The sequence below is a fragment of the Colletes gigas genome, unplaced genomic scaffold, assembly GCF_013123115.1.
Source record: "Colletes gigas isolate AHSC1104 unplaced genomic scaffold, ASM1312311v1 Colletes_gigas_Sc00023, whole genome shotgun sequence".
NCBI lineage: Eukaryota > Metazoa > Arthropoda > Insecta > Hymenoptera > Colletidae > Colletes > Colletes gigas.
Window position 1 is genome coordinate 3,423,581 of NW_025106652.1, and position 20,266 is coordinate 3,443,846.

At 35.9% G+C, this 20,266-nt stretch overlaps 3 protein-coding genes across 3 annotated transcripts in view; 1 reads left to right on the top strand and 2 right to left on the bottom strand.

Annotated features, from left to right (window-relative positions):
• Nucleotides 1-15,662, bottom strand: part of LOC122401323 (all trans-polyprenyl-diphosphate synthase PDSS1) — a 56,456-nt gene extending 40,794 nt beyond the window's left edge. The window contains exon 1 of the mRNA XM_043403395.1: nt 15,480-15,662. Coding sequence (XP_043259330.1) covers nt 15,480-15,662 — 183 coding nt within the window. The remainder of the gene's footprint in view (nt 1-15,479) is intronic.
• A 569-nt stretch (nt 15,663-16,231) lies between these two features.
• LOC122401325 (39S ribosomal protein L32, mitochondrial) lies at nt 16,232-17,257 on the top strand. Its single transcript, XM_043403398.1, has 4 exons — nt 16,232-16,330; nt 16,487-16,738; nt 16,819-16,961; nt 17,054-17,257. Exons 1-4 carry the CDS (start codon nt 16,240-16,242, stop codon nt 17,171-17,173), a joined length of 606 nt encoding a protein of 201 aa, XP_043259333.1. The 5' UTR covers nt 16,232-16,239; the 3' UTR covers nt 17,174-17,257.
• A 212-nt stretch (nt 17,258-17,469) lies between these two features.
• Nucleotides 17,470-19,718, bottom strand: LOC122401324 (protein spindle-F). The gene is made up of 5 exons (XM_043403397.1): nt 18,966-19,718; nt 18,622-18,886; nt 18,459-18,550; nt 18,194-18,383; nt 17,470-17,960 (listed from the first exon to the last, which is right to left on the bottom strand). Exons 1-5 carry the CDS (start codon nt 19,194-19,196, stop codon nt 17,662-17,664), a joined length of 1,077 nt encoding a protein of 358 aa, XP_043259332.1. The 5' UTR covers nt 19,197-19,718; the 3' UTR covers nt 17,470-17,661.
• Between the last annotated feature and the right edge of the window lie 548 nt (nt 19,719-20,266).

Genomic DNA, 20,266 nt, shown 5'->3' on the forward strand with positions numbered 1-20,266 from the left:
GACTATTTTTGCACAGTAAATGAGATGCTGAAATGTCGCGGGTACGCCCACTGAATAATATCATCGAATCGAGCATTCTGACCGTACAGGTTTAAAGAATTCGATCTATCGCTGAACATCGATGATCCTTTTGTAATCTCGACACGATCGCGCCATTACTGTACCGTTACATCTGCGGAATATTAGGATCCAAGATCAAGCGCCCAATTCTAGCGTACGATTCGATTGCGTAAGGAATGAATGACCGACGCTCATCTCGAAAAAAACCGAGCAACCGGTTGCGTTCGTCGTTGGCGAGATTATTCACGACCGATGAATTTTTTTCGCCGTGGATGAGGACACAGGGACGAAAGAATTTGACGATTTCTTGGGAACGAAATTATACGCTTCGCTATTCGTGGGATATAGGAAGCGTGGTAAAAATAGAAAAAAAAGGAATGTGTTTAAATATGACAGTCAATATATCAGGGGTGACCAAGGTGAGAAACTGCATTCGTAAGAAGCTACATTAAATATTCAAGCAGACGAAATTCGATATTTAATCTTTCGATATTAAAACTACCCCTTGAGGATCTCATCTGTGCGTGTTCTTGAGACGTTTGAAGTTTCTTAACGTAGGACTGACAGCATAACTGATATTATAATGTTCGAAAGATTAAAATATTAAGTGCAGAAACGAGGCAATTTTCGTATTGAAAATTCAGAACGTGGAAGAAAAAATCATACTCTTTGGTAGCGATGATTAATAGGTGAGAAGAAGAATTATTCAAAAACGCGGACACCTACATGAAGAGACTTTACAAGAAGTCTGTCGCCATCTCGGGATGCTTGGTCGATTTCTTAAGTAAAAAAAATACCACGAACGATTCGTACGGAGAATAACAATGGACAGGGGGGACGCAACGATGTCGTGCGTTATGTAAAAAATCGCACGGTCGATCGATCCGCGAAAGATAGACGCATACCATAACAGTATTTAGCAATCATCGCGATGCCGCGTATGTCTGATTGATATGCCGTTGTTACGCGTGAGATCTGTCAGATTCATCATTCGCGACGCGCGACACCGACAACGAATTCAAAGACTCGGTGTTCATTCATGCAAGCAACGTTTCAATTGACGCACACCGAGCCGTTGATGATTCACAAACACTCCCTGAATGGAGAATCTATCACGTACCGATCTCCTTTCGACACTGATCATCATAACGGTAGATCGGTGGGCTTTTTGGACGGTTAGAACAGTGCTTATGACGCGGCACACCGATAATAAATTAACGAAGAGACCTTCCATCGGTTTGGAGATAGTTTGAGCACGCGCCATTAGCGTAATACTTATACGAGGGAACGTTCTAATCGGTTTTGCGTAGAAATAAGATAGTCGAGGCTTTCGCAGTCCGCGTTCCGACAGTCGATGCTGGTTCAAACTTCCGTGTATTAGGTAATATTTTTAATCGATATCGACAGCCATATAGAATTTGCCTCTTCCGATAAGGTCGTTTCGACAACAGCTGAACGAAATTAAAATTTTTTACCGCACTCTGCAAACTTTTGATGGTAATTCACCGATCAATATTTTGTCGAAACGTGAAAATAAACAAATACACTTTTATGAAGTAGAAGTTGCTCTTGATTAATAAGATTCCACATAGGAAATATTCTACTTCGATTCGAATATTTATCTCGAAAATCGTGAAGCAAATATAACTGTACTTTGTATTATAGTTATTGGCTGTGGAACGATTAGAAGATACCGAACAAAATATTAATTATTTAAACTTGTTCAATAATTCTGAAAAATTCTTTTTACAGAATCTCGATAACGTTGTCAGCAGAAACATTTATCGCATCGTAATTGCGACTTGATCAGATCCTTTAAGTCGATTAGTGTAACATTAATACCGGTTTCACGCAGATGGCTAGAGAAGCGGTGTCACGTTCCTATGCACATCGCGGCCGTTCTCTTCAATTATGCCTATATCCAACGGTCGACCTCAAAGCTTACGTTCTTGGAAATTACTCCACGATAATGATGATTTACAGGAAATAGTTCTCACTACCCATCGTGTCTTTGATGACCTCGTTGAGCAATTTTCTTCCATTATTATTCGGTTAATCAGAATTTCATTACGGTAACCTTTACTGGTTCTCAAATTACGTTACTTCGCATGTATACATTACGTCTCGCATCATAGTGTTCGAGTAATTATCCACCGTTACGTGAATTCTTGATCGTACAATCGTCGAGCAACATGTTAAAAAGCTTGAAGTAATTTTTCACTATAAAGCTTGCAGTACGAGATTCGATGAGATAATCGGAAATATTAATAACTGTTTTCTACTTTGTGATTCAAATTATCCGAGTAATTGCTCGTCATTAGATCGATTATTGGCCGTATAATCTTTAATGATGTTCAGTAACGCGTCGAAGTCCTTCAAACCATTTTCCATCGTGAACTTTACACTATAAATTTCGATGAGTCAAGACGGAGATAGGTATTTAGCTTCTCGATGTAATACAATGAATTAAATAATATTTAATTGACAATTATTATGTTATACTGGAAACAAAAGAGTTCCTTAACTTTGCCAATGGAACCCATCGTCGTTGTTCAACATTTTCCAATTTATGACACTGAAATTCTACGAAATAAATTGTGTAACAACTAAGAATTTTTTAAATATAACATCGAAAAGACATTTAATATTTTAATAAATGACCCAGTATATCGGTATTTATTAATAACTTGTATTTAACTTGAACACTAGTATAGAATGTATGATTAATGAAGTATGAAAATTCAAATATACAAGAGACTTGCAAGTGATTTCAACGCCTGCACAGCAATGTCTTTAGCGCGAGGCAAAACTATAATATGTATGTCACTCTGAATATATGATGTGTGGAGATTCGTATGTCTTTTTACGCTCTCATGTATGAATATTCTAAATTAATTACTATTCAAGTGGTGAAATCCAATAGTTTGTCAAAATTTGGAATTTTTATAGCCAGTCAACATTTAACTACAAGAATAGGTCGTGTTATTTTTAACTAAGAACCATGATTGTAAACAAAATGTATTAAGAATTTTTATGTCATTATTTATCAATTATTTTATTTTTGTATTTTCTAGCATAATTATTCACAAAAAATATTGTTTCTCTGACATTAAGAAAGCTATTACTAAAATCTAAGAAAATAATATTCGACTATTGAATTGCTTGCTATTAGTACGACACTTCGATAATTCTACAAACAAATATATACGAAGTGATGTAAAAAAAGTATCATGCGTTATTTCTGCTTGCACCGTCACTGTCCTAACATTCTAAGTCTACGCTTATCTAACCGATATCTAATCGTTGCTTGTTAGAACCTTTGGGATTAAGTACACCGACAGGTGACCTCAATAAGGGGGTTTTATTCAGACAACATTTTGCAAAAAAAAAGGAGAAAAAAGATTGCTTGAAGCGATTCTTTTAGAAAGGAGCACAGGCATATTGTGTAATTTGATGAGCAACCTGATATCGACCATTCGCCTGTTATCTAAGCGGTCGTCGTAGACGTCTCTCATGCTCGCAGACACGGTGGACGTTGATCTCGACGACGCCTATATCGCGTCTCTGAGCAAAAACGAGGAGCGAAAGGTGTGTTAAACGGTGCAGAAGTATCGAACCTGGTAAACCGATAACTTTTCATCTATTCACCGTTGTGTACATTGTTAATGTTCTGCGAATTCCATGCTCGGCGAGAGCAAACGGGTTATATAAGCGACGATGTGGTAACAGTAACAGTAATTTCGGTGATCTGCGTGAAACGAAAAAATGACTTCGCATTGGCCGAATCGGTGATCGACAATCTGGAAATCACACACACTTGGATACCTTGGGAACCATTTTTTTAGCATGCGTCGAACATCTTCAAATTTGTTATTATATTAAACCGAAACATCTCGAGTGAACGCGAGACAATGACTTCTCGACGATTCGAGCAGAGCATGGTCGTGACTATAAACAGATGACAATCGCGACAAGCGGTGTATAAATACCGGGTCGCCGATTGCGGACCGAAAGAAGTGCAATCAGAGAACGTTCAGATACTTAATTCGATTTGAAAGACAACGATCCAGTGTTACCCACGATAATAGATAAAGTTATTTCAAGTACATTTTTTTTATTTTAGTTTAGCGGAATTCGGTCTTTTTTTCATTCACTTTTTTTCTAAATTCATAATAGATAAGAAGAATATAAAAATAACTTTAATATAGAATGAGAAGAACTGTTTCTACTTGTTTGAAAGGGAAATGTTATTGTTATGTAATGCAATAGTTACGATACCAAGAAAATCTAACTTGAATACAAATGCTATAAATTCTACAATTAAAAAAAAGAACCTCTGGGACGACTTAATTAAATTGCAAATTAATTTTAATACACCAATTATCTAGAGAAGCAACGATTGCCTTTTTTAGATTGCTCGTGTGTTAGTAAAGAAAAAGAAATCGTTTCTAGAGGGTTTCTTTTTCCATTTCTTGTTTTAAAAACGAGTCACGTTACAATAATAATTTATGTAACGTGTAATGGAAGTGAATACACTTTTCCCCAGTGTACGGAGAATCATGTTTCTCGAGCTATTTCCTTTCGCCTCGAATACACACCGACATACACGTTACCACTCAAAAGCCTTAGGTTAGTTACCAAATATTACAATAAAGAATATGATCAACAAAATCCAGTGAAATTAAAGATCTAAAGAACAGAGTTGATACTAATTTTGACATCACAGTGGGTAATTTATATTTTAGCACAGGTGTTCGAAGAACCAAAAATAAAAAACAGGCGTCCTAAGAATTTCAAGTAACGGCGCAAAGATTGTCAGCGTGATAATTCGAAATTCTCCTCGGTCGCCACGAGTTGAAGCGTCCAACTAAACTCTCGAAAATGTGATTCAAAATAGGCCCACCACGAGCGTCTGAGAGTCAAGACGACCTAAGACTTTCGAGCAACGGTATATAGATTGGCGGTTGGGGGTGGTGATTGGCCAAGAAAATTCGAAATTCTTCTGGCGCAAGAAACGATCTTCTCGAAGCTAAACCAGCATTCTGGTTCGACGGGTCTCGCAATAATTCGTCGTGCTTGCGAAACGTTCGCTGTGCGCGATGCACGTCGATCATTTCGTCCGCCATAGGCCAAGCAAGAGCAGCCTTGTCCGATCGGTTAGATGTTCGATCCAACGAGGAGGAACATAAAAGTGCAGAATGTAGGTTGACGTATGTCAGTAGCCTCTATGTGATCTCTGATCGATTCTTTTTCCCGTCGACTTTTTGTCCACTGGAAACAGAGAAACGATCGTCGGTACTCGAGACAACCAGGTGATCGAGGTATACATAAGTCGTTATCCGACGTCACGAGTGATTTCAATATTTCCATTCATAAGGTAATTGGCGGCTGTCCTACTAATTGACTGTTCGCGTGGACGTCGATTAATCTCCATTGAGCAACCCACCCAGTTACGAATTTTTTAAGGTACATACTTGGCTCGTGGAAAATCTGCACTGCGTAATATCGTCATCCGACGCGATAACGAGCCTTTTCACGTATCAGGCTCTGTCCCAGAAAATACTGCGTATTTCAAAACTTTAATTAATTAAGGGGTAATGCCACTCTAGAATCTTAAAAAAATGCTAAAAATTTTTTTTGTCTTAAATGATGGCTTAGGGTCTTAGAAATAAGGCACAATAAATTTTATAAGGGGGAAAATGTTTTTAGTGCTTATTCCGTGACATGTGGCTAAACACGTTGCAGCGCGCTCCGAGCTCCTTCCAAGAGCGTTTGTGTGACGCGCTGCTTTTATGACTATACTGCCTGGAATAATAAAGGAATCGAATTATCTGTTCATGCTAATATATTCTATGCTTCAAATTGGAGACCTAGATGGCACAAGTGATTAAAAAACAAGTGAGTAAATAAAACCCAAATATATTTGTGTAGCATCAGTTCAAACGCTGAATTGCTATTATAAATGAAACGACATGTTTCGCGACGCACCACAAATAACGAACCGAGCAATGAAATTCATACAACGATTCAACAAAAAGCAACTGATCGAATATATCAAAGAGACGACCGTTGAATCGATTTGAAATGGAGTCGCCGCAGCTCGAAAGCGTTAGCACATCTGCCAAAAAACTGAAACTGTCCGAAGATTGTTACAACGTTGAAGTCGATGAAGCATTCGGTTACCGTCTATTGAACTTTATCGCTGTTTTTTCTGCTATTTCAGAAGTTGTAGTGTGTAAAACGTGCAAATCAAATGTGAAATTTACCGAAACAGGCAAGCGTGGCTTAGGATTTAAAATCGTCATATCTTGTGAGAATTGTGAACAAACCTTCATTTCGAGTTGCCCATTTATTGATAAAGGATATGAAATTAATCGCAGAATTATCCTTGCTATGCGGTTATTAGGAATTGGTGTAAATGGAATAGTAAAGTTTTGCGCCTTCATGGACCTCCAACGCCCGATTTTTCACTCGTTTTACGATAAAGTTGTCCGCACGATTTCTGTCGGAACAGAAGCTGTTTGTCAAGAAAGTATGAAGAAAGCGGCACAAGAGGAGAAGGCTAAGTCTATTGAAAATAACGAAAAGAATGGTCTAACTATCTCAGACGATGGAACATGGAGGAAACGTGGCTTTTCATCTCTGTATGGAGTAGTGTCGCTTATCGGATGGTTTACTGGAAAAGTGATTGATATTGGTGTGAAATCTAAATATTGTAAAGCTTGCGAGTTTTGGAATAAAAGAAGTGACACTGAAAAGTATACAGAATGGAGGTATTAGGCATCACAATCGGGCCCAACTGCTACAATTACTGCGCGGAGGCTGACGCGCGCCGCATCAAGTTTTCGGAGAGATCGCTGACTGATGCTGCAAAAGAGGCTCGACTGTCTTTAAAATCAGCCAGAAAGGAAGAAGAGGAGGAGAGCATCAATTGAGAAGGCCAATTGTATGGTGCAGGCATCGCAGACTAGAGGTAAATAAAAAATTCTATCGAAAAATGATACGTAAGGCTTTAAAGGCGTTTTTCTCAAAACTGCATTTTTCAAACTGGCCGGAAACATAACTTGAACAGATCTTCACTGATTCACTTGAAATTTTAACTGTACTTTCAAAATTATATTATCTAGGGAAGTACGTACGGATTTTGCGTGTCGTTGTAAACTTTTTTTGTTATGAACAATTTTTCACGTAATGTTTACTTGAATATGAAACTTTTTCTTCCATCATGCACCATTCTTACAGAAAACGGTATTTTTTAATTTCCGTATGTACTTCCCGAGCTAATCTTATATAGAATTCAAAAACCGATTGTTTTTTGTTCCAGGTCAAAAATTGAAGGAGAAATTTTTCCGGCCGCGGAACACTATCCGTGTGAAGAAGCTTCCTTTGCGGAGCTGTACCGTCGCCATTTTGTATTAAAAAAACTTAAAAAAAATTGTGATCATACTTCAAAGTATGTACAAGAATGGCCTTCAAACAGATTTTGTATTCCATTTACTATATTCGCATAAAAAATTCTCAAAATTAGGCTGTTTTTCCGGGCGCTAGAGTGGCATTACCCCTTAAGGCGATTACTACAAGTAAGCAGAGTTTCAAGCATCGTGATCTACGATCTTGTACCATTGTTCTGGAAGAATTCTTCCACAATACCATCCTTGGATGCAAAGTACAGTCATAGTCATGGTTGCTCAATCCTTGGGATCAAAAAATGCCATGCGAGAAAAAGACGAGTCAAGGTCTGGATTATGAGCTTGATAAATTATCGTTTCAATTATAAAATTATAGCTTTCTGAAAAGAAATGCAAGATATATTTTTGTGATGTATCTATTTATCTATTTACGTATTTGAAATAATAAAGATAATTTTGTGACGATAGCCTTGAGCACGTGGTGAAAAGTAGACAAATTAGAAAGGTTTGAAAATTGTGCCTTTTTGGAATTCCAGGACCGTTCTACTTCCGGTTTGAAAGTGGTTCTATGGTAGAACTAATTTCATACCAGCTTGAAATTATAGTATATTCTTTTAAAAACCTACTACGTAGTTCTGGAATACAATTTACGTGGTTTTAACAAAGAACGAGTGGTAACTTTCAAACCGGAAGCGGGAGGGACCCTGAGTCCCGGAAAGATATTTAAAGCAATTGGAAAAGAGATTACACAAAACTTTCGGTCGCGTTGTTACGTCTGGTTGTCAGTATATTTTATTTCGATAAACGACTTAGAAACAACGGGAAATGAAGTCACTAAATGCGCAATATTTTCTTAGACACTGCGATAAATCAATCGTACGAAAAGAACGGAGAAAATGGAACTCATGAAACCGGTTTTCCCACAACGAATCAATTTTACTTATTCGATCAAATGCCTCGCACGGTCGCTTAATTGTAAACTATTTTCTGTCGATAGTGGCTTAGTGGTCGCGAGGACATTAAACCGAGTACGAGTTTGTTTCCAACACACATTGAATATGTAATACGACAAGTATGAGAGAATCACGATTTTCTACTAAAGTGCTCGTTAATAAAAGTACAAGATGATTAAAAACAATAATTAACCACTTTCAAGGAAGGAAGAACGAATCATGTAATTCATTGGAGACACGAGTGTGCTCCCATCGTTAAAATTCCAGAGACAGTTGTGTTAGCAATTAAACAAAATGCTCTTTAAAAACCGTTCCTATTAACTATAAGCTTATTTATTAAGGAAGTATTCTGGGGTTATAGCCTTAAAAAAAATCTATTTTCTTTTAATTGCGTCTTTGTGAAGTCAATAATTTTGAAAATATGTTCTTAAAATAATGAAAATATGACGTTTAAAGGATGTTCTTCTATTTAAAAAAAAAAAAACTGATTACAGCTAAATTAGATAAAGTAGATCCAATTTTTTGCTCGTTAAATGATTCGGAGGACTTTTGGAATCGTATCATGTTTAGTAACGAATGTAAATTAAAAATTGTTAATTCGTTCAACGGAGAAAAATTGGACGAAAACCGAGACGTGAACCGAATTGTCGATTATGTTCCATAATGGTATCAAGTAGTATGGCAGCTAAGAGGCTGTTACAGGTACAAAACACCTTTGTTCCCACAGAATCTGCACAAAACCTGAAATCCACGAGGATCTAACTGCCATCTTAACTGTGCAACGGTGACTCTGCGATCGCAAAATCTGAAGGGCTGTGCAGCATCTAAGAAGCCATTATTCCGCGAACCAAACAAGGCCAGACGACAGCAGTTATCTCGTAAATAAAAAAGGTGGAGCGTTTCACAGTGGTTCAAGGTGCTGTTCACGGACGAATTCAAGTTGAAAGCTGCTCGGACGAAATTGCAGGGTTTTTATCCGGCGACTTCCTGGCAAGAGCGTATCAGTGTGGGTATGAAGCGGAGGTTCAAACATGAAGTTGGTGACCTTGCACGAATTGAAAGAGTATCGAAGAAGGAAGAGTATCATTGCATCCTGCAGACACAAGCCATTCCCTTCGGTGAGAGGCTAGTTGACCGTGAATATGTCCTACAACAGGACAATGACCCCGAACCAGGAATGGGCAAACTTCGTATCTAGATAAAAATTCGGGACGACGGATAAAAGATTTCCCTTTCGATGGATCTACAGTGTTTTCGACATTTTAAAAATAATAATTACAATTGCTCTTTAAAAATCAGAATTACGAATATTCTATTAAGGGATGGTTTTCTTGTTCCTTGTTAATATTTGTGAGCAAATCTATCCATTCATTTTATAATAACATTTTTCTTGCGAGCAATACTACTAATACGCGTGTTTTATTAATTCATGAAAGATTTATTCGGGTTTTTGTTTTTTATTAGACGCACAAGGGATGAATTTTGATTATAATAATCATTGCTGTTGACCTATAACTGTGTTATAGAATATTTTAATTTAGAAATATGATTTCTACATTACACCTTCATATTTTTCGTAAAGATTTTTGAATTTGCTTACTTTATGTATAAATTTGACAAAAGAGTTGAACTTTGTACCACTGTAAATATGATACCTACTCGAAAACAGTATGTTTCGTTCCACGTATACCGATTTCTGAATCGAAAGGTCGGGTGCAAATTACAGCCAATAAAAAATCGATCGTCACCACTCTAGAATATCTCCATCGCGTTTTGATAGAGAGAGAAAGAGAAGATTTCAGGGCAATCAACATACTGCTGAAACCGAAACCGAGTTTGCTGGCACGAGTATTGCAAAATAACCAAGAACGGGTGACGAAGAAATTTTAGAACCAAGAATTAATAAAATAAACTTTTCACCTTTGAATGTTTCCTTTTTCAGAAAAAGAATAAACAAGATATTAGTTACGAACCTGACTAAAATTAAAATTCTACATATAAAACGAATAATTATTTACTCTTATCACTCATTGAAGAATTGTATTTGTATACAAGGGTGTTCGGCCATTCCTGGGAAAAATTTGAATGGGAGATTCTAGAGGCCAAAATGAGACGAAAATCAAGAATATCAATTTCTTGAATCAGGCTTCGTTAAAAAGTTATTAACAATTAAATTAAAAAATTTCAAATCGTTCTGGAAAAATTATTTTCGGTTGCGGGGGTCAATTACAATCATTTTTGGTGAATACACATACCTCCGAAATCCTAGGTACTTTCGAGAACAAAATTTCTTACCGAAAATCTAATTTTGTGCCTTTTTTCGACGAATGAAAAAAATGTCAAATCGTTCTGGAAAAATTATTTTCGGTTGCGGGAGTCAATTACAATTAGTTTTGGTGAATAGACATACCCCCGAAATCCTGCGCATTTTCGAGAAAAAAATTCAGTACGTGTGGAACTTTGAACGTTAATAACGAAGCCTCCATCAATAAATTGGTATTCTTGACTTTCGTCGTATTTTGGCCTCTAGAATACCCCATTAAAATTTTTTCCCAGGAGTGGCTGAACACCCTGTATACATGTTTGTATGTAGTTCTTCCCTTAATAATTATAATATAAAGTATATTCCCATTTTTTTAAATTTACTTTTCTTGGTAATCTAATAAACACCAGTTGGCAATACATTGTGTTTGATCGTACTATAACTAACTACATATTGTGTACAGCTTAAGGTTGAGGGAAAGCAACTGTTAAATCGGCGCTGTACTATACATAAAAATTGTTAGCATAAAAGCATTCAAAGGTTAAACTGCGAACAAAAAATCATGAAGAAGCGGAGGCTTGTAAATGTCACGAGTGCATGTTCGCGGTCATCTACGACGAACAACCATGAGATCAACACAACTATTGTCGAGGGAAAGTACTTCGGTCGAGAAAACGCACGAGACGTATCCTTGCAAAATAAGTATCCTCAATTATAACGGCCTTGACGAATTGCCGTTCAACGAAACGTCAAAAACCCGTAACCGGATGCGGTACTAGTAAACGTGATCGATTTCTTCTCAGCAATATTAATATTAGGGGTGTGCGAGATCTCGATCGGGACGGCAACTTTTTTCAAGATCGGGATGGAATCTCGAGAATTTCGGGATCCCGAAAACATCCGTGATTCCTGCGAATTTTCAGGATCCCGAAGCCATTCGGAATTCCCGAGAATTTCAAAATCCCAAAAATGTTCGGAATTCCCGAAAACGTCTGCGATTCCCGACATTTTAAGTTTCTCCATACTTTCAACAATTACCACAATCCGAAAGCCATTGTGTTCTCGAAGATTACATATCTTATTAATCGGGAATGTTTATGTTAGTAATATTGTAGAAAATAATTACAAATTTCGATAATTCTGACAATGCAGAATTTTAATATTGGTAGATATTTCTGGATGGATAGTCAATCACACAATTGTGTTCCGAGAATCCCAGATATTATTCTATATCCCATACATTGTCGCGAATACCGGACATTTTTGGGATCCCATATATTCTCGGGAATTTCGGATCTTCGCGGGATCACGTGTATTCTCGGGAATCCCGGATATTTTACGAGAATTCCGAATATTTTCGAGAATCCCGCACACCCCTAATTAATATATCTCTTCATTATTTGGATAATACAACTCACAGAAAGGGACGAAAAAGTCCTAATGAAACTGATAGTTTTAGAAATATTTAATTTCTTACAACAGTTAACGCATTATCGTTTACAACGACGGATGTGATTAGTATGAATGTATAAATTCAACGTAAGAAACAACTCGATCAGGTGTTGTACGTTATTCCAACGGTCGCTGAAATAAAACTGGATTTAGAGGTTCAGAAACGTCGACGCGGTGTTTCTATGTTAATTCGCGGGTCGCCTCATCGAATGCAGTGCGCAGTAATTTAACAACAATCGCATTGTAAAACTATTCACGCATTCCTATGCGTGCGTACACGCGTGGAACGTTGGCAAGATTGGCATGCCAAAAGCACCAGACGCCGTGCGTCAATGAAGGAAATCTTCCTTATTATACGCGAGTTATGGAGAGTGATGCCTCTGAAACAGAACTTGCAAATCAACGGTGTTAATGACCTTATATTTGCATTAACAATGATAGCAAACTTGATTTTACGACCTGTATAAATCAATGTTAACGTTCTCTGTCATGGGCTTGAAGCTACCTCCTCCATCGTTGTATTTGAAATAAGTAAAACAACTGTAATTGCTATCTGGCCGTGTGTGCACATAAATAATGGCCATTTATTCGCATATAAAACAATTCTTAGTAGCGAATAGTTTTACAGCGTCATTACATTCATTTGGTATGCATTTAATCATTTAACGATTAAACTTTAACGATGATATTACTATTATACATAAATTACTCGAGTGGCGTTAATGGTGTTACATTTATGACTTTATTACGCAAAAAGTACCAATTATTTGCAAATAACTCGTTCAATTTCTATTTGTAATTATTTTCTGCAATTATATCGTGCTAAAACGTGTAATCGTAACAATTAAAACACGCACCGGCTCTTGTTAAAGTATTAAGCGTGTCCGCTGGAAAATTATATAACCTATTAGTTCACGATTTAATTAATACAATTAAGAAAATCTTTTCTTCTAATGATTTTAGTTTTCAAACATTTCGACAACGGACATTGACAAAATTCATTTTAATAGTATAAGCGTTCAATTAATCATCAGTGTAAATTTGTTTGATAACCATGATACTTTTCTAAAAATGATCTTTTTCGCGTTTGGTCCAGAAAGGTTGTCGATCTCTGTACCGTGGTAATTCTCGATTCGTAGGTGAATCGGCGAGTAAGAGCGACGATCTATACACGCGGAGCACAGCTGAACAAGCCGAGAAAGTCAAGAGCGTGGATTCCATGGGCAAACCGTGTTCGAAGAAGGATATCTCACGGGCCAGTTAGCCTACTTACAGAGAAGCGAGACTTGAAATTCGTCGCGTTGCCCTCGCGACCGGTTTTCGCTCAAACCGATATTATTGACCACCATCGCCGCGACATAGAGAAAAAGAATCTCTATCCGAGCAACGCCCAGCCAATGAGCCATCGTTTACCTAAGACTTGCGTAATAAGTAAGGACGATTAACCGTCGTCGAAGTGGCAAACTCGCGTCTGCGAATCGCGAGCTATTGAAAGAAGATTTCAAAATCCGGCCTCTGTGTCACTTTCCAGCAGTGAAAGTCGTGCAATCCGTTTGGATGTTCGTCGAACAATTTATGGAAAACTTTCGTTAGAGGCCATTAAGGTGCTTAGAAATTCAGATGGAATTAGAAATTGTTGGCGAGAGGTTAATATTCCATAACAGAAAAGCGCGCGTCTTGTTCGCAATAACGAACGGTTATTTATTTAAAATAATTCTTTAATTTCTCTTCTGCGTAATATGGGTCGAATTTCACGGATCCGTTGCATTTCGTTATATTACCATATTCGCTCTACCAACAGGTCCTATTACTACTTCCAGTCGGAGTTATCGCATGCGTGACGTCAGTTTTCGTTCAACCGTTAGACTCAATTTGTAAATAGCTTTAGATGCGACGTTTTTCAATATTTTTTAAAATTTTTAGTCAATTTTAGCAATAGAAATGATCGATCCACCAATTATTGACGAAACATTATGAGATTTCCGAAGGCACATTTCTAACAAATCCAATGTTTATGACATAAAAGCTTTTCCTTTGTAAAGTGCTAGAACAGAGTACACTGTGAATATAGAAATTGATATTAAAAAGCAAATAAACGGACAAACTGTCTATGCTAGTAATACTGCAAAAGATGCCGTCGAAAGATTATGCAAATCCATTTCTAAAACAAATAGAAATGTAACAATGTGAACTGATTCACCTTGATTCAGCTAGCCACCAGTTTATTGAAGAAACACAACCTAACTCTTCTTAGACTAGAAAAAACGAAGCATTCAGAGATAGTTAATAGTCAGATTCTATAGTTTAATAAATGTTACTACCTTTATACATAAAAGCAATGACTAGTAATTTATTTCTATCGTATTTTGTTAAATGTTATGTACTACACTATATAAAAGAATACTCTATGCCTGTAATAGATAAATAAATATTTTACCTGTGCACAGACTAATTCATTTAAAGAAATTGACTCCAATATTTATACCTAGTGCACCCAGTGTATAGAATCCATTTAAATTTGTGTCTGACGCATGCGTATAACGATCGCGTGGCGCTCGTACAGTCAATACAAACTTTAAATTACATTACGAACACGATTATTCAATATTATGTCAAAAATAGTGAATAATAATTAAAAGCTTGATTTAAAGAAATATTCTATTGAGAAATTGTTAAACATTTTTATCGTAATATTGTTTTATGATGTTAATTTGAACTACGTCTGTAGCAGACGACAACTAGGTCGTCTGCTAGAAACAGCTGACAGCTCGACGGGACAAAAACGTGGTTTCACAAACTTTACAGGCAATGTTTTACACGAACGACTTTCCACTGACTTGCACGTGGATTTGTCATTAGAATATCAACACGCAAATGTACATACCGAAAACAGTTATCTACTTGTGGATATATCGCATTCAATTTAGCCGATGCAGCAACGCTATTTACCAACACATTTTACGGGATATTACATAATTTACTAAGTTTATAAAACCAAGTAAAATTATCTATTTCGTACATTTTATTAATATTGGAGATTATTTTATACATTCTCCTCGAAATGTCTCTAAGAATAGACATAACAGACCAAATGGTATCACGAATAATAGCGTAAAAGGCTTCTTTAACTTGGAGCGAGATTAGGTTATGTCGGTAACAACACACGAGTCACTTCATATTTCACTAAAAATGAATGAAAGAGGAGGAATTTATGGGTGTATCACGAAATACTGACGCTGTACAAGCGTAGAAATAATTTACAAATTTGGCGCTAAAGCTCTATTGAGCGCAAATAAGATTTTTTGTGTATTGTGGCAACACCGAAAAGTAAAATCAACGTACCTGACAATGTTGAACCAAAGTACTGGTCTGCTGGTCGATTCTGGATCGTGACTTGACACATGTCGTCGAAACTTTCCTTCGTAATTGGGCGAAATGTCCGAACTGGCACAATTTCTCTGCACGAGCACAGAGCCTACTTGACCCTATACACGCCATAGCGAAAACTGTAGTGAGGCAAGTCATACGACTCGTGGAGACTTTCGAGTTCCACTAATCCCCACCGATACTTCAAAATCACTCCCCCACCTACTTTTCCCTTTCCCTTCCCCACTTGTAAATACAACTACTGTGTACGGCATTAATCAGACCTGTATTACATACAAATCATGAATGATTTCGGTCATTGAGTACTTCCGAAGAAAGTATTAATAGATGTCCGAAGGAATGTCATATCAAACGATTCTTAGCGACCTCTGCTTATCTAAAATCTGTGATATAATCATTTCACTATGTTATCCAAACCTTTTTATATAGCCGAGATTTCTTATTAATCCCAATACATACCTTCATATAATTTAGAATAAATATTAATCTTAATTTTTCAAAAAATTTGTATTAACTATGTTATTCTAATGTCATAGTTAAAATTGATTCGTAAAACATCTATGACTATTTCAAAGAGAGTAACATACGATCGCAATTTAAATAAATAATAGTATACAACTTTCTACGAATTACTACGTATTGAAAATTATCCTTAATTTCACACGCTTGTTCTAATTTAGATCTGTTGTAAACTAATCTATGGTGATTTTTAAACATGGCGAACGGTTTGTTGAGTAGGTTATCGCGTGCCTTTCGATCATTTGAGCAAGCAATTGATATTATTTTTGGTCGAGGTTTTCCACCAGGTAAACAAAAATAATGTTTTTGTATTGTACATGCACGTGATTGTGTTACAACGCGTTAAAAAGCAAAAATTTGTTATGCTTAACATTTCTTAACCTCTTAAGAGTATGAATTAACTTGAATTAAAATTATTTCAATAAATATTTACATTTATATAGGAGGTTTATGTGCAATCGAGTGTAACCATGTTACGAACCAAGTACAGCCTGTTATTTTTCCTGGACGATCTTTAAAAGATGTTTTAAATGATGCATTTTTATGGGCTGTACCTAAGAGGAGACGAACTATAGAGAAACGACTGATGAGAAGATTCGGTCACCCTAAATACAATTGGAAACCACCTGTTCCTAAAACTAATATTTTAGAGTGTAACAAATGTGGCCATAATTATGAAGCTGGTTTACTTTGTGGTAAGATATATGGCATCATTGGAAATATTAATACAGGTTTGTATTATATGATTTGGTTATGATATATTAAACTTTTATAGGGCATTGCTATGAAATAGTGAAACAGGAAACATTAGAAATGCAAACAGCTATACAACAAGAGTTAGGATTAAGTCCAGTAGAGCAAGATGTTGTAGTATTGTACGAAGGAGAAAAAGACAAAGCATCAAAAGACTTTTGGAAGGTACTTAATTTACCTATATCAATTATAATGTTTATTTCATACATAAACTAGTATCTACGTTTTATTTATAATGAATAATCACTTCTATACAGAACCAGAGAATTGTAGAATTACCTAAAAAAAGACCTGATTGGTTCAATCAAAATCTACTTCAGTCTACAACACAACAATCATCTGATGATAAAGGTGTAAAACCTAAAGATATGCCTTAAGTAAATACCAAGAACGATTTGCATCTATAAGGTATTTTGTGTATATTAAATAGACTTAAAAAAACAAAATAAACTAAAAAAATATTACGATATATTATAAAAATAAAATGTTGTCTATTCTTGTTTTACTTTTAAAGTTTATTGTTACATTTGCAGGTAACTTAGCAATATAGTAACTCTCTGTCTTCATAATTTATGAACATAAAAATACATATAACAATCATACTCATTATTTATATAATAAATCGATTCTTTTTATTTGTATTGCATTTTCACGTATGATGAATAATTGCCTCTATTAAATTTTATCTTGATCAACAGTTTATAATATTCAATAATCAAAAACATTTCTAATCTTATCAAGGTTATCGCACTTTCACACAATATACATACTATTTATATTTTCTTTTTGTTTACAAAATAGATACATGAAACTTGCAAAAAAATTGAAAATATTAAATGATAATCTTTACCCATATCTCGAACACCTAGTAATGAATAATTTCGAAACCTTCTACGGACGATTCATTATTAAAGTGACTCAAAACATGTTCATGGAATTCTGAGAACGAAGTAACTTTTCCATAAAAAGATCCACATAATGGACAAATTTTATTGTCGCGTGTATTGTCTGTCGAATTCGAACATTTGTCTAAACATAAACTCGTAGTTTGCAGGCTAGTTTGAGTCGCGCCATGTTCTTTAAAGCTTTTGTCAGAATCAAATTGTGTTCCTGCTTGACACATCTTTTTATTTGCATTCACGCGACAAATATTACACATCGCTCCTGTAAAGTTAACCTCAAAATTTAAGGTTCTTAAATTTGATATACTTATCCAGTACTGTACTCCGCTGACTTGAAGTCCCGTGGCAGGACATTGAACTTTAGTTCGCTATTCGTCGCGGCAGTTACACACACATGTGGACTGCCTGAGATAGATAGATGGGCGATCCGAATCCTCTTGCCCCTGTGCCGTCCCGCGGGACAACAAGTCAGCGGAGGACAATATTACTATTTACCTTCTTTCATTTTTTTAAAATGCTGTAGTGCTCTTTTTAATTTTGTTTGTTGTGCTAACAAAGTATTTCTCATTTGTGTCAACCTAATATCATGTTGTTTTAATAATTCTAATTCTGTATCTGAATCCTCTGGATAAGTGAAACCAACATTTTGCAAATTCAATTCAGTATTGTTTTGCAATTCAACCATCTAATCATATAATTACGAAAGAAATAGTCATAACTTCCAAAATTTAATATCTTCATTATGGTACTATATACTTGCCTCTGCATATTGATGTTCAAGATCAGACTTTTCTAACATAATGCTGTTTATAAGTCTTAATGATATTTCCTCTAAACTTTGTTCCCTCTCGCCTAAAAGTACATACACAATTTAAAGTCTGATATGTTTGTTACATCTAATCATTTTATAATTAAATACATACCATTATTTGCAGTCAATTGTTCATTATCATTTTCCTGTTTAACAGACTGAGAAATATCATGTAATTTATATGGTACAAGATCCAACGGTTGTGCTGGAGAATGTTGTTTAAGGGTGTCGGAAATTTTTGTCAATTGATTTCCTAATGATTTATTAGTTCTCGTTAATTTTGTTAATCTATTCCATAATTGACGATTTTCTGCTGCTACCATACAAATTTGATGAGTAAGTTGTGACTTTTGTTTTGTAAGCTCTTCTACTTTCTCCTGTTAACCAAAATCTATTAAAGTCTAATGCATTCAAATGTAAGATTTTAATGTCAGACATTAAAACAAATATATAAACCTTTAAGGTTTGTACAATAGTTTTTTCATTGTTATCATGAACTTTCATTATTGCCGTAGATTCATCTTTACCACATTCCAGTCGTAAACACATATTTTCTTCCTCGACAGTAGTTAATCTTGTTTCTAACTGCCTACAACGTTCATTCATTGTCTTCAATGCAACTAATAATGCATAATATGAACCAAGTTTATCATTGCTTGGATTCTCTAACTGATCCATGTCACTCATAATAGAGCAATGTAATTGAAAAAAGTAGAAACAGTTTCACAATTTAACAGACATTAAAATTATAATTGCAATTTTAATGTTTTGCATAAATAGTATAGACAATGTATAGAAAATAAAACTCAATGTTGTTTATCTATATTTCGACGAAGAAAACATTAAGTGCAAAAAATAGGTTTCACAATGGACGCTAATCAGGTTAATAACGATCACAAGATGTTCGAATTAGGTTAAGTTGTTATATATTTTAGTAATTTGACATTATTATATATTTCACTACGACTCGCACACAGCTTTTATTTTTGTAACGAACTTATTCGCACGTTAAAATGAATGATTGATATAAGCATTGGCTAACTACAATCATTCCGAATATAACAATGCATTTTTGGTGAATCTCCTTGTTGAGAAACAGTATCGTAATATTTGTGAAGTGCACGATGTATAATTATTGTTTACCAATGTACTTTCACATTTTTGTTCATACTCATGAATCAAACAAACATGCCGAAGAGTAGCATTTATATGTACTTCATTGAAATAGAACTGACAGTTAGTTGTTTTTAAATAATATTATGAAGATAATCAGCGCACTCTTACGTTATGTAAGATGATTCAAAAGTTCCTATGTATTTGGGTTGTGCGTCCTGAGTTCGTGGTTTAGGGAAAAAGGAGGTGGATTGGTGCTCGTGGAGCGCTGACCGCTCTGCTCGCCGAGGCGCGCAAAAATCAAACTACTAAGTACGTTCAAAAATAGTTTGGCAAAATTTATTCGTTGGAGTTAGCTCGGTGTACGACTGTTAGATACAACTCGGTTAAGGTTGAAAATCGTTCTGCTTCTCCGCGAAAATCCTCTCGTCGTTCTAGGCGTTCGTCTCTTCTCCCCCGAGCCAAGAGGAGGTGGAGGTTACGCGCCCATGTTCGAAGCGGGCGCATGTGAGAAAGCGTGGGAGTCGAGAGAGAAAACGAAGCTAGCGGCCTAAAGCAACCCTTAAAAAAATTTATGACCCTCGTGAAAACTGAACGGAACGCGAAGTGAAGTTCGCGAGGCCCTGCTGTGTATCAAGAACATC